Source organism: Xenopus tropicalis, chromosome 9, assembly GCF_000004195.4.
Source record: "Xenopus tropicalis strain Nigerian chromosome 9, UCB_Xtro_10.0, whole genome shotgun sequence".
NCBI classification, from domain to species: domain Eukaryota; kingdom Metazoa; phylum Chordata; class Amphibia; order Anura; family Pipidae; genus Xenopus; species Xenopus tropicalis.
Window position 1 is genome coordinate 30,892,729 of NC_030685.2, and position 18,232 is coordinate 30,910,960.

At 39.0% G+C, this 18,232-nt stretch overlaps 1 protein-coding gene across 6 annotated transcripts in view; it reads right to left on the bottom strand.

Annotated features, from left to right (window-relative positions):
- The window catches only part of mad1l1 (mitotic arrest deficient 1 like 1), a 494,211-nt gene that overhangs the window by 343,556 nt on the left and 132,423 nt on the right, over window positions 1-18,232 (bottom strand). For all 6 annotated transcript variants that reach the window (XM_031892606.1, XM_031892604.1, XM_031892605.1 and 3 more), the window contains 1 exon segment: window positions 4,813-4,957. In XM_031892606.1, the coding sequence (XP_031748466.1) occupies window positions 4,813-4,957 (145 nt within the window).

The following is an 18,232-nucleotide window of genomic DNA, read 5'->3' on the forward strand; positions in this document are numbered from 1 at the left end:
AATCATTAAACCCTTTACTTAAAAATGAGGGCTTTATTCTTGATGACTTTTGCAAATAAGGACTGTCAGAAACAGAAAGACTTGTCTTGTGGCACAATTTCTTCAGCTGACAGTAGATATAAAAGAACAAATGTACTAGTCCCCATATGGGTAGTAAAAGAACAGGGTTGTCCATTGCTAATCAATAAACGTAGGAGCAGATAGGAAGCACATGCTGCTGAACTAGGAAATTCCCTAGTTTCTCGCTTCATCTATGTTATTATGAAATCAATAAGCATACGTCTTAACCACAGTAAAAACAAAAAAGGTCACAAATTGGCTTGAATATACAATAATATATGCTGAAAATTCACACAACTCAGCTACAACACAAGCACGTGAATCCATTGACTATGAGATCCCTTGGTGCTGAGCAACTTTAGTTGAAGAATTATTATTTGATCATTGAGAATACTATGCTTGTATACATGCACAATAATACATTTTTACCAAATTAACTGCTAATAATTAATTCACTTTAGTGACTATCAGTTTATAGCACCCATGCTGTTTGAATATGGAAAAGTGAAACTGTTGTAAATGAGTTACAGACACTTTTGAAAGCCTATGATTTAATCCACTGTGATACATTGTGAGAGGGGGGGGTGTAATATGTTTTGAAGATTGACAAGGTTCTTATACGTTCTTCTTTCTGTGTGCAAGTTCTTCCAGCTGCTAAGGGACCAACCAAATGCCACCTGGAGCAGCAATGGAGTGACTGCCTGCCAGCTTAGCAGTTCTCTGTTTACTCAAAGGAATAACCTAGATATTCAGTTTCTGTGTATTTTAAACACAAAAGGCCTATATAATACATACATACATTTGAAAGCCGTACGTTCTATTTCACACGTCTTAAAAAACTGACCAGAATATGGAATATTTGAGGAAGACAGCATTCAGCAGCTTCAAATTGTCCACAACACTGTACTAGTGACACAACATGAAAACTATGATCAAAACAAACATAAAATGCACTCATTGGGGCTCATTTATAAACACTGGGCAAATTTGTAACTGAGCAATCAACCATATCAACCAATCAGTGATTAGCTTTCATTGGACAATGAAACCAAACAGCAAATAGGTTGCCATGGGTTACTGCCCAGGTGCAAATTTGCCCACCATTTACAAATGACCCCAACTGACTTGTAACTCCCTTGTAGGGTGCTATAAGCCTCTTGTGTTCAAAAGATTACATGCAACAGAATAGAGGTAAGCACACATACATTTTAATGGGGACAACATACTTTTCATCATTGATAGACAGATGATAGATATGTTATTGTTAAGTTATACTGTGCATACAATTTGTAAGTTATACTGTGCATACAGTGTTTAGCATGCAAAACATTTCGGGGGGCTGCCACCTTCCGCAGGTGCAGATATTGAAGTGCAAATAAATGCCTATTCTTGATGAATATGGAATACTCACAGTGCATTCATTAAACAAATGTTCCTATACTGTGCAATTCAAACATTCCCTTGGAAAAAAAAAAGTCCAGAAAACACAATTATACGGTGCCCTACTGTATCAAGGTAAAAAATTAAAGATCCCGTATGCCATTAAAATATAGGAAAAAGTATTATATTCAGCAGGATTTCAAATCACTCCAAGCTAGATGCCAGAGACAGATTTATGTAATGTATTTAATTTGCATGGAAGTATATTAATGCAGCACAAAACTTTTCTACGGATTCTCTCATGTACCATAAACGCATGCTACCGAATCAATCTGCAACCGTTTCACCTTACAAAAGCAACAGGGAAAGCTTTAGCACTCAGCATTAATCAAAGTACAATTATTATTTTCTTATTTGCAAAGGCATTCGCCAGATTAACTGCAGAGAAGTAATGAACAGATCTATCGCCCTTTCTGTTCTGCACTTCAGGAAGAAGCCTCTGATTACATAATTAACCTGCGGTGCAGGTCGCATATCCCCTGATAGTAAAACTTTTCTTTGTTATCCGATGTTGATACAGAAGACCACAGGAGATGATGTAAATCTCTAGCACTTCAATTATTCTCCCAAGCACTGCACGATAACAATCAATTTCTTTGTTGATTTTCATACTCTAGAATGCACTGAAGGGTAAAGATATCTGCTTAAGAAAAAAGGGTGATCTAAAAAATGTTTTCATGGCCAGAAAACCATATGAGAAAGGGCAGCACTAGTAAAATGGGCACATCAGACTATAGACTGAGAACTTTCTTCCAGAGGACAAGCATCTCATTATTTATGACTGGCCTCCACTCTCTCCTTCTGACTCTGTAAAGTATTCGAGATGTTCATTGAACTAGTATAATTCAGTTAAAAATAATCCATAGCTCCCACCAGCCCATTAAGTAGTTACTGTTTATGGCAAGGACGCCCAACCTTTTTAACTCATGAGCTACATTCAGGCATACAAAGTTTTGGGGAGCCACAAAAGCATGAAAAAAGTTCTTTGGTGATGTCAATTAAGGGCTGTGATTGGCTATTTCGTAGCCCCATGTGGACTGCTAGCTTGCCTACTGCTTACAAGAGCCCCTCTGGCACTAGCCAGAATCCAAGATTGCCAGTCCAGGCCTGCCCTACACAATGAATCTTTAAAACAGTATTTGGTGAATTATGAAATGCAGTAAACATTTATGTTTGGAATCACAAAGAGCTTAGGATGGAACAAAACATAACAGATTACTTGGGTCACCAAAGTTTTAGGCTAGTGCCCCCAGGCAGATTATTGGCCTCTATGCTGTCATCACCTTTCTTTCTTACCTGCACCCAGATCCAATACCCAATACTTTGGGTCAGGTGCAGGAACACATGGAGGATTTTAGTGCAGCACTGCATACTCATATGTCTCCGTGCCCAAAATTGTCAGGTGTACCTGCCCCGGGCCAACGTAATAGTTCTGAGCGCAGGCAAGGAACAAGGCTGATGCCAGCGTAGGGAGAGATTCTCAGCCTCATGTTTATCCGCAGGCCTAAAATCCGCCCTATGTGGCACTAGCCTTACACAACTAAGTTAGATAAACTTCTTTAGCTACTCTGTATGCAGAACAGATAGTGAGATTGTGGAATATTATAGTACGCATGTGCTTGTGCATTTAGAAAATAGTTGCTTAAAGGGGGTCTGCCAACTTGACATTAATTGTAATTGAATGTCACATGATAAAACAAAGCTAGGAAGGCTTGAAGGAAAGGAGCTTTATAATATAGGATAAACCAGAAAATGTAACATATAAGCAGTTGCCTTGATTAAGGTATCTTTTATATGCAGCAACATGGACTTTTGCAGCAAGAGTTGTAATCTTCTGTGTCCCCTTTATGAAAGGGCTTCTGTATAATTCCAGCTCCTCCTGGTCTCAAATGGTGATAAGTTCCTACATGTAGTGATTCAAGTATCTAAAGAGCAGGACATAGCAGCCATTTTTAAGTATGCTGTTGATAAATTCTCCAGCAAAATGGTCAGGAAAACCAATTTACTATAAGATTCCAATAATGCAGCCATTAAAAGAAGAGGTGGACATTACTGATGGATATACGAAGTACCAACACTAAACAGACAGGAAGCACACATTGCTAGACTAAGGAATTCCCTCATTCTCTCTCTGTCTATGCAACTATTGCCTAATATAAATCAATAACCATACTTCTTAGACACATTAAAAACAAAGGATAGAGCTCACATCTCACAAACCGACTTAAATATTCAATAATATATGCACACAATTCAGCTAATCCCGGAGAACATGAAGCCCTTGACTATGTGATCCCTCGCTTTAGCACAAACAGAACTAGGCAAGTATATATCAGAAGAATTATGAGTTTGCTAAGTGGTACGGAATGAGAATACTGTGCATGCATACACAATTACATGCTTACCCATTGACTACTAATAATGAGTGAGCCAGATTTAGATTCCATTAACTTGCGCTAGCAACTGTAGAATTAAAGAATTTCTAGAATAGATATTGTGTTTGTGTTAAAATATAACAAGTCAGGTATAGTCTGGCATGTGCAACTGGACCATTTATGAGCCTCTTATAATATTATACACTGAGGTTAGTTTTCCCTAGCTGTGCACTAGTTCTATGGAAGTGTGTTCTGGCAGGTCTTCTTACATTCAAGTACTATACACATGGCTGCTAAGTCTACGGAAGGATCTTTCCCAAATATGAAGTGGAAGATATTTTTTTTACATAGTGGATAATGTACAACACAGCCACATATCTGTATATCGGAGTCAATTGGCCAAGGATTGCAATCTAGTCTAGCAAATATTTTTCACCACAGTATAAACTATAATTGACCTTCAAGCTGAAATGTTAGGTGTTAAGAAGAACTAATAGGCTTTTCTTTTCAAATATCACCATACCTTGCATTCAGGCTGAGCCCACTTGCCACTTATACAAGCCCCCCAGGGAACAGACCTGCTTAGAAAAAGCTTAGAAACCAATGCTTTGTCACAAGGCTGTCCAACTGGAGGCCCACGGGCTGAATGTGGCCCTCCAAGGTATTTTTATGGCCCTCTGCCTGGCTATAGGCTCCATATACTACTATGAATTACACCATCATTTGGCCCACAAACATGGAGTGTGCAAACTAATTCGCCCACAAAAAGGAAAGAGTTAGCACTGGTCTAGCAGATCTTACTAAGGGTCTAAAATTCCCTATTTAAATGCATACTGTAAGAAAATATGGAGGCACCAAACTGTACATCTGGTCCTTTATGGAAATAGGGCTTCACCATGACAAACTATATTCAAAGCAATATGACAGTCAGTACTACCTTAGTCAGAAGAAGGACCCGCTTTTGCAAACGGCGTACAAATGCCTCCTGATGCTCTCTCCTTTTCTTTTCTTCTAGAAAACCGGCCTGGACTTTTAAAAGTTCTTCTCGCAGCTGCTGCCGTGATGTTTCCAGCATTCTTGCACTAAAATACAGTAAACAAGCGATCAAACCATAAACGTCCAACAACTGACAAAGATATAACGTGAAGGTCGAGTGGAATCTTTACCAATTAAGAGTAAAGATTTGAGGAAAAGAGGTTTTGACATGATATCAAAGTCAAACATTTTCCTATAAAATTTCAGGTATTTCAGTAAAAGCCTGGATATCAGGCCCAAATCCAACAGGATTCTTGATACACTTAGTCATTTACTACAAGAATATAAGAAATACGCCAGTTTACTTTAATGAAGTCATCTTGACAGGAGACATTTGAAACAGTGTAGACATCCTTACAGGTCAGTCTGGGAAGTCTGTTCTGAAGCTAAAGAACAGATACACTACAGCTAAGACATTGGCCAAAAAACATTTTAAGCAGATTAATATTAAAGATCTCAGTAAGAGTCTCCCTATTTTTTTTTTTTTTTTAAATAACTAAAATTTTCTGCTCTATAATGGTCCCTGATTGAACAGAATTTCCTATTTTGGCCTCTGCTCTTGGGAATCTACTTAGAAGTCTGCAGAGAAAACGTTAATGAGATATATAGGCACAATACTGTTGTAAATGCCACGTAAAAAAACCCAATGTTAACTTTCTATCTCATACAGTTTTAACATTTACTTTGTGACGACCTGTGGTCGCACTCCTGTTACACATTGGCAAGTGTAAATCTGTATCTAGTTAAAGGGGTAATTCCCCGTAGACAGTAATATTCTGAGACAATTTACAATTAGTCTTAATTTTTAGTTTTTAATAGTTTTTCAGTTATTTAGCTTGCACTTAGCAGCTCTTCATTTTGGTATTTCAGCAGCTGGTTGCTAGGGTCTAATTTTTCCTAGTAACCAGGCATTGGTTTGAATGAAGGACTGGAATATTTATAGGAGAGGTAGATAAGTAAGAAAAGGTATCAGTAACAGTAAAATTGTAGCATGACAGAGCAATAGTTTTTTTGGCTGACCACGTAGCAAGAGCAATGTTCCCTTAAGCCAGGGATCCCCAACCTTTTATACCTGTGAGCCACATTCAAATGGAAAAAGTGTTGGGGAGCAACACAAGCATGGAAAAAGTTCCTGTGGATGCAAATAAGAGCTATAATAGGCTATTTGGTAGCCCCTATGCGGACTGGCAGCCTACAGAAGGCTCCGTTTGGCTTTACACTGCGTTTTATGCAACCAAAACTTGCCCCCAAGCCAGAAATACAAAAATGGCAAATTATTTGCAGCCACTGGGAGCAACAGCCAAGGGGTTGGGGAGCAACATGTTGCTCACGAACCACTGGTTGGGGATCACTGCCTTAAGCCAAGACTCCTAATGCTTTGCACGTGCTGTAAATAACAGCACAGAGTGTGCAAGGCATTGTGAGAATAGGCTTGGCTAGAGGGTCTTGCAACAGTGTTCCAGCAATACACATAGGTAGGGCTGCCAGTGGAGGGAATAGAAAAGGGAGACATAATAAAAACATTTTAATACTTTAACATATACATATACATTTAATATATCACATATACATTTTCTTGGGTATTTGCCTAAAGTTCCCCGTAATTAAAAAGGCAATGCCACTATAAAATAATGTCCCTCTGAATATTATTATTTCTCAGATAACAGATACCCCAAGACATTTGATATGAAATAAACTGACATTTGGCTCCCCATGTTCCACCATATACAGTATTTCTCTTTAAATAAACCATTGTCACAAGTCTGACGAATGAATGCTGTGACATACTGTGCCTCGGCATGCCATGTGAGCCAGCGTTACTTTGCTCCATTTAAATAAAAATCCATACATCTGTGTACTTTGTAACTGTGAGGAACACGCACTGCTGCTCTTGGAATAAAACAAAGCCCTTCTCCAAAATATGATGTGACATACAGACATTCAGATCAAGTAACTAATGGGACACATTTGGCAATAAACGTAATTATTCCTGAGCCCTGTCTAATAGTATATTTAAGTGACATTACTACCACCTCTGGGTCTTCGTCTGAGTATAAGTGATTAAAAAGTACAAAGAAAAACCAACAATGTGTTACTGTTGATAAATTGAAAAGCAATTTTAAGATACAGTTTAATTTCAGCCTCTTTCTAGTTTAGTGTTATAATCACCAGCTGTGAAATCGAGTCTTTACAACTGCAGATTCAGGTGGAAAGGTTCACTGTTCAGGCTTTAAATCATGCCATGAAAACAGATAATTTAATTGCATAATCTCTATCACCGCATCTGCTCACAGTTTTTAATTAGTTTAATTTTTTTCCTAACACACAGTCAGTCAAGTAATGTTAAGGCAGAATTTCATGCCAGGTTGCAGCCTTTAAACTTCATATTCTGGACTTTAAGACAACTTCCGTAGAAGGCACTGCAAGCAGAGGCACCCTAGATTCTGCAGAGCACTAGGGCTCCATGGATGTGCACCTTTAATAGCAACATTCAGCTCCAGTCATATGTGGAATGCAAATGTGCACTGACTTGCTGTCTGCTGTACTAGAATCCCTCTCTACATTGTATGAAAACTAAACCCTAAAATGAATAGGGTTAGAAATTATATATTTTATATACTCAACTAACTGAACCAGCCTAAAGGTGGCCACACACGTGGCGATCTGACGATCGTCAGAAACATCGTCAGATCTGCCACACACCATTCAGGGCTGAAACAGCAGATAAGGAGGTAGAAACAATAGGATTTCTACCTCCTTCTGCCGATTCAGCCCTGACGGCAGATTTTGCTCAGGCGCCTTCTATGGCGCCCGATCAAAATCTTTTAACCGGTCCGATCGTCGAGTCATCCGATATCAGCAGCTTCCTGCTATATCGGTCGACATGCCATACACGCACCGAATATCGTACGAAACGAGGTTTCGTACGATATTAACGGTGCGTGCATGTCCAGCTTAAAGGTTCAGCATCTTTCATATAGTAATGATCCAGGAGCTCCCCATCTTGGTTTTTGTCAGTATCAGTGACACTCACATGCTGAGTGGGTTCTGGGCAGCTGTTGAGAAGCTAAGCTTAGGGATCACCGCAAATTATCAAACAGAAAATGAGGTTGGCCTGTCATAAATTGATGCAACAAGGGAATTATTAAAGTCTGATGCTAACTGCACTGGTTTCAGAGCTGCCATGTATTGTTAATCTGTATTATTTACTAATCAGCCTTATTTTGTGTCTTTTATATCATGTATATACACAATATATTGTGCGTCAGTCCCTAAGCTCAGGTAAGTGACAGCAGCACAGAGCATGATGGTAATGAATCTTATGTAGATGTTTAGGAAATCCAACACCTCTTATTTTGCTTTTTCTTTCTTCAGTAACAGCAAATGCTGTGGGGAATCTCTTGGACATGCTAATAATATCGCTTTCCTTTATACAAACAGGTACCTTATTCTTTCCCCTGAACCTGCTCTCCCCAAGTTTAACCGGCACTCTTCTGAAGAACATTCAGGTATCAGTCGATGATTGATTGCAACTATCTGAAACTAACATTCAGACAGAAAGTGTAGGATAAAGCCCTTAAAATACAAATCAGAGGCTATTCTGAACATTAAATAGTTGGCAGGCACCAATAGTACGAAAGTGACTTCCATTGTAGGTCCCCCAAAGGTACAATCCGATACACGATACATATGTAGATTTTATTGTTAGCTGGGCAAAGTTTTCTAACCTGGCCGATCAACGAAACAACCGATCACCATGGTACAAAAATTATCAAGACGATAATTCGGAGCTCGGACACAGTCGGAAAATTATACAAAACTTTTTTGTACGATTTTATCGGAACGTGTATGGCTAGCTTAAGCCGGATGAGTGCCTGACCAGGCCAAATGTATCCTCTATCAAGAATACATCAGCCTTACTGCCCACCCACCATGTATGATTTCTGTCCTCCCATATGAAGTGTATGTCTACCGAGACCGAACTCCATAGTACCTTGTAGGGTGCACCTACCTAGACCAAGCTCACTCTCATACTCCCTTCGGTATATGCTTGTCCAGAGAAAACTTATGTTGCATCTTTATGCTGTGTTAACCTACCTAGACAAAAGATAGCCACCATAAGTTTTAGTTTAGACTGTACAGACCCAAATTGTTCTTTAACACTTATAAGTGTTAGTGAATCACTTTCTAGATAGACCAAACCTGTTCATTGACCTTACTTAAAGTAAAATCCTATCTAGAAGAGACTTGCATTCCATCTCTATGAAGCACATACTTTGTCATTCTCTGTCTTTCAAAGACCAAAGCCACTCCAAATACCTCTACAATGCATACCTACCCAGACCAAACTTGGTCCCAATACCTCTGCAGTATGTTTCCAGCCAGTCCAAATCAAACTCCTGTATTTCTGTAGAGTATGAACTGCCGGAACAAACTTATTCCATGCCTTTCCTGCTTTTAAATATATACTTTTTTCAATAAGATTAGCCTGCAGTCATACATATTTACAAGATAGAATAATTCCTATTTAAGGGCCGAACATGCATGTAAATGTGGCATCCCCAAGAAAAATAGTTTGCCCTTGTTGTCTTGTTCCCCAAGCACAGTGGCATTTTCAAAACTATCCAGCTTCAAAACAGATCAGCTTCACAGGTACTGTAAATGCTAAATTCCATTTCCCAGGCCATCAGTTACTTGCTTCTCAAAATCCTAATACACTCCGCATCCTTCATGATCAAAAAAATGCTCTTATGCATTCTCTACATAAACAGAAAAATGTATTAACCCATAAGGCACAGGGGTTCCCGTCTACTCACAGTTCCATTGAAACAATCATTTAAAAGGAAAATATGCCAAAACAAATCATTCTGGCACATTCAGCAGTACAAAGGGAGAAATATGTATCCTCAGGGGAATTCAGATAAGGAAAAGGTTTCAGAGAAAACTCATCAAAAAAGCCTAAACTGGCATATTTAACTATTTCTTTGCCTATCTGAATATAAAACCTGCCTATTGATGCCAACAGCAGATTCTTTAGATGTGGCAAAGGATATGGCAGCTCCCCGTGTACTCATCCTGTAAACAAATAGTTATCTATGGCATTCTACAGCATTATGACATCAGTGCAGCTCACAGAAGTCTTTTCTTTATGTATATAGATTAAAAACTAATTTAAAAAAAAATGCATTCTTAATAAAAGGTCATGTCATATCATATATGGACAAAAGTATCTGGACAGCAATGATATTAATACAATGATAGCACTTCTATAACAGCCTCTGCTCTTCTAAAAAAGGTTCTCTACTAGATGTTTGGATATGGTTAGTGAGCCTTCCATTCAGTTTTAGAAAGTTTGGGCACTGATAATGGGCATCAAGACATGGCTCACAGTTGGCTCTTCAGTTCATCCCACATGTGTTTATTTTGGTTGATGTTGGGGCTTTTGCGGGTCAGTTAAGTCCTACCTCTCCCATATCAGAAAACCCATTCTGTATGAGCCATGTTTTGCGCTGAAACAAGAAACAGCCTTCAAAAAGTAAAACACACACAATTGTCAAGAACATCATTGCACCTGTACCTTGTAGAATTAATGTATCTTTCAATGGAACTAGTGACTCTAGCCAAAACCACAGACATGCCACTGACCATTATTCCTCCTCCAAACCTCACATTCGGAATTATGCGTTCCGGTAAATAGTGTTTTCCTAGCATTGTGCTAGGCCTAAATGTTTCTATTGGACTGCCAGATGGTAAAATATAATTTTGATCTCCAGATGCTATGCTTCCACTGCTCCAGAGTCCAATAGCAGTGACCTATCCATCATTCCACTAATGTTAGGCACTGCACATGGTGATGTGAGCTTGGTTTGCCTCTGAGCACCGATGCACCCTAAGAATAGTAATTGTGCTTCCTTTGCCTCTGGAGGCAGTAATTTGGGTTAAACGTATCTGGGTTTTGATTGTATAGTGTAGTTTTGTGTTTTACTATCTGTCACTTGTAGAAAATCACGGGAAAATATATCATTTGCAATAAATACAATCTGATTTACATGTGTGTCTTTTTAGACAATAACAACAAATTACGCCTGGTTACAATATTAATATGGGGTTTTCAAATACTTTTTATTTTAGAGAATCTCCTATGGCAGAAGAGAGTTCTATCAGAGACTGCAATCTAAAACATTAAACCATTTCCCCCCAGTGCTTTGTGCCTTAATCATGGTGATAGCTGTCATTTATCAGGCTCCAATGAAGACTGTTCGTCGGTAAGCATCACTGTGAACAGCCAGAGGCAAAATAATGGGGCGATGGCATTGATTAGATATTGTGTGAACAAAGATACGTGCCGAGCATAATCCATCTTATGCTGCAAGCCTCAGGGGGACACATATCCATTCCAGTAAAAACATTTCAGATATGATTAACTATAAAGTATAAACACTAAATTTAAAATCCAGAAATGGAACGCGTTCGGAATAATGCAGACAAGAGGTTCTGGGCCTATATTGATTAGGAATGAACTGTTTACAATAAATGTTCCCTGTTTTCTCAGAAATTTCCCCCATGCCTGCGGTATACATATTATTCATCTTCAGAGAAAAAAGCCAAAGTAGTTTAAGATAAGAAACTACATATAAAAAGAGGGAAAATGAACTTCTTACAGGGGCACTTTGCCTGTATATAAGGCAAATAAAGCAATTTATTTGTCAATGACAAAGCAGATACTTTGTAGCAGGGTAACCAAACTATAAGATTAGCCCAATATTGTGCTTAATATGGGATCTGTGGTGTATATTACATACACACATATATATCCTGTATATTCCCTTGTATATATACGAGCAGCTGAAAGTCACCCCTTCTAAAGCTAGGCATGGGTATGGTGCATATATAGTAAACATGGCCTGCCTCCAAGTGCTCTCGTGGAGAACAGAGGAAATGTTCTGACTATGGCCCATTAATGGATAACAGGCCAACACCGCTCAGAAAGCTTTGTACAGTTACTCATAGCAGTTATTCACAGCAACCTATCAGCAGGTGGCATTTACTTTTCACCTGTATAAAAACTTAATGGTTGCTATGGGTTACTGCTCCTGGGCAAAGGTAGTGCTTTTAATTCCATATGAAGGTAAAATCTCAATACCAACTGGGGCTCATTTATAAAATCTGAGCAAATTTGGGCAGTAACCCATAACAACCAATTAGCGATTACCTTTTTCACGTAGGTGCAAGTAGGACAGTGAAAGTAAAAATCTGATTGGTTGCCATGGGTTACTGCCCAAGTGCAAATTTGCCCAGTGTTTAGAAATGACCCCACTGACCACTCTTAATGAAGCCATTCAAGCACTATTTTAAGGGACTATATCCTAAGGGAAAAGAATGTAAGTGCCAAATAGAGAGAGATGTTCCTGACCCTATTACAGATAATTAGCTCCACTGGCTTGAACCAGTAAACCAGTGTAGCAGTGGCTATTCTTTTAAGTGGATCATCATTTAATAGAAAGGCTATTCAAGAAGAGCATTATAGGCAGATAGCCAAAAAACAATAAGGCTAATGACAAACAGAAGGATATAAAAATCACCAATCTGCCCTTGCTGCGTGACATGGGGGAGATTAGCAGTTCTAGTCAATGCACACAGATAGGGGGGTGAATGCATTGTTGCCTTAAAAATGGCCACACACATGCCAACACTGGCAAACTGAGTCAGCACCTTAATGTCTGACCAATTAGAAAAGCCAGTTAGAGGAAGACCACATCAGACTAATGATGCAGTTCAGTCATTGGACAATGGGTAAAATAATGGGATCAGCCCAATTTGAAACTGGCAAACATCCAGTGGTTTGGAGACCTCACCAAACAAGGATTGTGATGTGTATGGCCATCTTTAAAAAAAAAAAAAAAAGATTAGGGGGCTTAGCTGAGGCAAAGTATACATGCAACAATATAACTATATTGCTTCTAATGTTCAATATTATGTATACTATATTAATATAACAAATAACAGAGCAGTATTAACACTTACATAAAAGACTTAATGGTATCGCAATAACATGGTGCTACAGTTTATTTAGGCATGGTTTTTTTCAGACATCATTTTAGCATTAGTAGCTCTTTAAATCCTTAAAAATAAATAAGCTTAAAGCATACAGATGGGCTGACATCTATAAGAAGATGATTTCCTCAGAGCAAAGCATTCAAGACCAAATTGTTATGAGATATTCTCAAGAAATTGTTTATCAATATGAGTAAGTGAGGCAAGAGGGAAAACTATTAGCGCTTACATACAAACAGCAGAAGGACTTAGCGGAGGGGAAAAATATAAAATAAATCTAATAGGCCAGCCTAAAATATAATCTGCCTTGCATGGTTTCATCTTCAACTTCTATTTTACGTTTCAACAAAGTATTGATTGCAATCTGCAAATGGGGAAAAAACAAAAGCGAAAATAATTAGAAATCAGAGCGAAAGCTGGAATAACCAGTTGTAAAGCACTGGCCACAGAGGAGCGGCAATCACTCATAATGTCTTGTCTGATGAAGTTTAGATTATTAACATTCCTTCAATTTAAAACCCACAAAGTGAATTTGCATTCTCAAATAAACAGGACAAAAAGGGAAACACGGGGCTGACCTTGAAGAAAATTACACTCAGGTTTAATTCAATCTAAGTAGCAATGAGGAGTCACTTTTATGCTCAAGGGAGCGGCAGTGTCACGAGGGTTTAGCATCAAATCCCAACACCTTGATCTCCAGGGTAAGAGAACGGAGTGCAATTGTGTCTGAGGCCACCACTTGTGTCCAACATGGGAACTTGATATTCATGATTTTAGCCCTGAAACCCTCTATCTTAACATACAGCAAAAACTGTTCTTGGTGGGACACATTCATTCTCCTTATGCCAGAAAGATGGAACACACTTTAATATCGCTAATAAATATTGGTTACTTAGGTTTTATATAAAATGTAGACATTCAAGACCATGTCAGGTTTGTAATATTACACAAGGCCGAGAAGAGCACTCATAGGATATAAAGATTCACCATCTGGACAGAACAGCAAACGTTTGCAGGGGTAAAGGGGAGCTCCATCCAAATTAAAAAATATGCAGGCTTTTCTTGATTTTTAATGCTTAATATTAAATATTATGGTTTGGAACAGTTACCTAAGCCTGCCCCCCCTGTTCTCCTGCTCACCTGGCTAACTACTTTGAGACTATGCACCGAATCCCAGTTTTGATTCCGGATTAAGGCCAAATCCAGCCTTTTTTTGAAGGATTCGGTTTTGGCCGAATCCACGGTCCCAGCCGAACCGAACTAAATCCTAATTAGCATAAATAAGCCGCTCGTGATCCTAATTAGCATATGCTAATTCAGATTCACATTAGCTTGGGGATTCTACAGAATCCGTCAGCATGGGTTCGGGGGTTAGGCCCAAGAACTAAATGAATGAATTAAAATGGCAGGCATAGGCACTGTCAGTTCGGGGGCCGCACCAACAAACTGATGCGGTCCCTGAGCCAATGTAAAAATCAAACCTACCTGATCTAGATCTGCCCAATTTCAGGCCAGATGTACTGTAGGTCAGGGAGACCTGTCGATGGTGCCCATACTCGGGAAGATAAGCTGCCGAATTGCAGATATCTGCAGCTAAAATCAGCTCGTGGCCAACTTTAGCCAGGTTAAGCAGATTCCCATTCATGATACTTCCCCTTTAAGATAAACAGGGAGATTGAAGATACTCCTTCTGTGGTCCTTGTAAGGTTGAGAATTAGGGCACATGGGAAGGATAAAACACTTTTCTCAACCTGTGTTTCCTACATAGGCTGAGAAAAGCAGATCTGCTGCATGTAATTTCAAAGGCAGGCACTGAGTCAGTCTGTGTTCAGCTACACTAAGAGGATTTTGGCCCAAAAAAATGCTTTCCTGTTTTTCAGACCGAAGTCTGCACAGTGTAACTGCACACAGGCCGACCCAGTGCTTGTCTGTGAAGTTACCTAGAGCTGCAAATGAGAGGGAAATTGCAGGAAACCCAGGCTGAGAAAAGCAGATCATCTGCAACATGCAACAACTGTGCCTTAGACATCTAGTATACAATCCCCTCCATTTCCCCTTGTTGTGACTGCTCTGTTAGCAGGAGTCCATTATGGCAGGGGATTAGCAGCTCACTGGTAGTCTAATTTATCTCCCTGTTTACCTCAAGAAATAACCATAGATTTTTCATGATTAAAACAATAGGCAAAAAATATGTTCAGCACAATCCCTAAATCACTAAACTCATGAGAAACAAGGGGGTATATTGCCCCCTTAAAAGACAACCATGCTAAACATGGGAGATAAGAATGTAGTTTTGGACATCCAGTCTGAGAAAGGTAAAAGTAAGATAAGCAGAGCTCATATAGTAAGCTAAAAAGCTTATGGTAGAAGAACAAAAGAAAATGATTTACAGATGCGCCAAATTCAGGATTTGGCCAAATCTCAGTCCTTTTTGGTTGGATTCCAATTCAGCTGAATTCCTTAGTGTTCAGCCAACCAAATCTGAAGCCTAAAAGCCATATGACTTTAAATCACCATTTTGCTGAAACATCCGACATGATATAGCTTGGGAGGGAGGGGGGATTTAGCTCAAATTGGAATATCCAAATCAAAGTTTGGCTTAGGTATTTGGAGCATTTAGCCAAATCTAGACAATATGTATTTGATAGACCCATAAAATTATGGATTTATTATAACTACCATTACAGATATAAAAAAGGGGAAAGGGGAAAAAAAATTTAAGTATAAATACATTTAAAAGTTTAAAATACATACCAAGGCCAGAGCTTCAAAATATTCATTATTGCAAAGTCAGGCAAAGAGAAATTACACTTCCCTGTCTTGATAAAACGAAGCCATTATAGCGATAAGAGACCTTATTTCTCAGGCCAGAAGCTGCCGGGACTTGCTACCACATCGGCAAAACTTCATTTGCAGTCAGGCCCTTCCCTTCAGCTGAAAAGGCTTCTCCCAAATCAGATTTGCCTCTCTTCTCATAAGCTGCTATTTCCAAAAAGAATATCTTCTTGCAAATGTAAATTAAGATCATTAAAGCTACATTTAAACTATTACCCACTATGTCTGCTCATAAAGCGGCAGACAGCGATTTGGAAACTTGCAGTTTTACGCCTGCATAAACAAACTCATAGTTACTCACACTGAAGCATTTGTCTAACAGCTGCGGGGACATTTGGAAGGTAATGAAAGCCCTATGTTGCAACTCTACATTAATATTTTGTTGCTACACTAAATGGCAATAGTGCCGAAATGTTTTATTTAATGGAGGACAAATATGACAGCCGGTACTTTCTTCCTGAGCACACACACAGTGTTCGCTGTGAATATGAAGTTGAATTGCTCCAAAAGGGCAACATCCCTGATGTTGATAGTCCTAGACACCCTCTACTGGACAGAACCATCACCAGATCATTGCGGCATACAGCTCTGTCAGCCTTTATAACTCTGGGTATAATTCTGCAGTACAATGCTTTGCCTGATTACAGGGAAACTATAGCCTCAAGCACAATTGATTTGAGCAGAAAAAAAGAAGATGGATTTTGAGGAGATATTTTGATTTTCCTAATCAATGCTACTAAAGCTAGTCACTTGGAGCAAAATCAGTTTCTCATTCATTATCAACAAGAAAAAAATCCATCTATAATGCTTAGGCAACCTATATGGGAAAGGATAGACAGAGGAAACACCATCTGGCCTGTGATTACTTAGGGGCACAATGGTGTAAAAATATCTTGGCGTATCGAAATTATCTATTTATGATTGAGTTTTACTATCCTTTTTCATGGTTGTTTGATGCTATTTTTGAGGGTTAAGGGCAATCTCTATTTTAAAATTGTGAACTTTAAAGGGCCAGTAACACAAAAAAAAATCAAAATGCACTTTTACCTGTACTTGTGCAAATGTCACTTTTAGATGCTCAAAGCTATTTATATATACAAGTCCTTCTGAAACAATAATTCTATTGGTATTTTATTAGCAGATAAAAGTGAGGCTGTTTTGTAGTGACAAAGAGGGTTCAAATGTATCTGCTGGCTCTCTGTACACGCTTTAAGATGAAAACCTTTGTAATACAGGTATGGGATCCCTTATCCGGAAACCCAATATCCAGAAAGCTACGAATTACGGAAAGCCTGTCTCCCATAGACCCCATTGTAATCAAATACCGTATATACTCGAGTATAAGCCGATCCGAATATAAGCTGAGGTACCTAATTTTACCTAAGAAAACTGGAAAAACTAATTGACTCAAGTATAAGCCTATAGGGTGGGAAATGCAGCAGCTGCTGCTAAGTTTCAATAATCAAAATAAATACCAATACAATTACATTAAATGAGGCATCAGTGGGGTGTATATTTTTAAATATTTATTTAAAAGAAAAACAGTAAATTAGCTCTGTAAGTGGAGAAGAGGGTCAACAAAAACAATATGGTATCAACAATGATACCTTAAGAGTACTACCCTCTTAGCTCAATCAGCAACCAAGCTAAAACACAAAGAGTTAAAATCATTCAAAACTATATATAGATTATATAGAATATAAAGTGCAATGTCTAGTGCAGAATGGGACAGGTGAGGATGGTAGATGAAGATGAATTTGGGAGCGGGCCAGGGCACTGGAGGGTCTGGTTGAGGGAGACCTAATTTGCACACAAAGGACAGAGGGTGCTAGTCTGGAGGAACCCATGGCACCCGACTCAAGTATAAGCCGAGGGTGACTTTTTCAGCACATTTTGGGTGCTGAAAAACTAGGCTTATACTCGAGTATATACAGTATTTTGCTTTTTGTTCAGCGGCTCTCTAGTATGGAATTTTAGCAGCTATCTGGGTTTATTAGTGGTTTATTGTGGTTTAGCTATTAGTGGTTTAAAAGTGAGTGTGTTATGAATAACATAGGGCCTAAATAGAAGGATAAGTCCTAAAAAGTCACTATAACAATAGAATTGTAGCCTCACCGAGCAATAGTTTTCTGGCTGCTGGTGGGGTCAGTGACCCCCATTTGAAAGCTGGAACGAGTAAGAAGAAGGCAGCAAATAATTTTAAAAAACTACCGTATTTTCCGGCGTATAAGATGACCCCCGACTATACGCTGGAAAATACGGCTTGTATGATAACAGGCAGAGGCAGGAAAGAAATCGTGGGGCTTCTCCGAGGCTTTCAATATCAGTGGGACAAAGAAATGTTTAGCTCTAGCAGATCTCAGAAAGCCTGAAGGACTGGCGGCACAGAGATACCCGGAGCTGCAGAGTATGTGTATCCCCGCCCCCCGCCG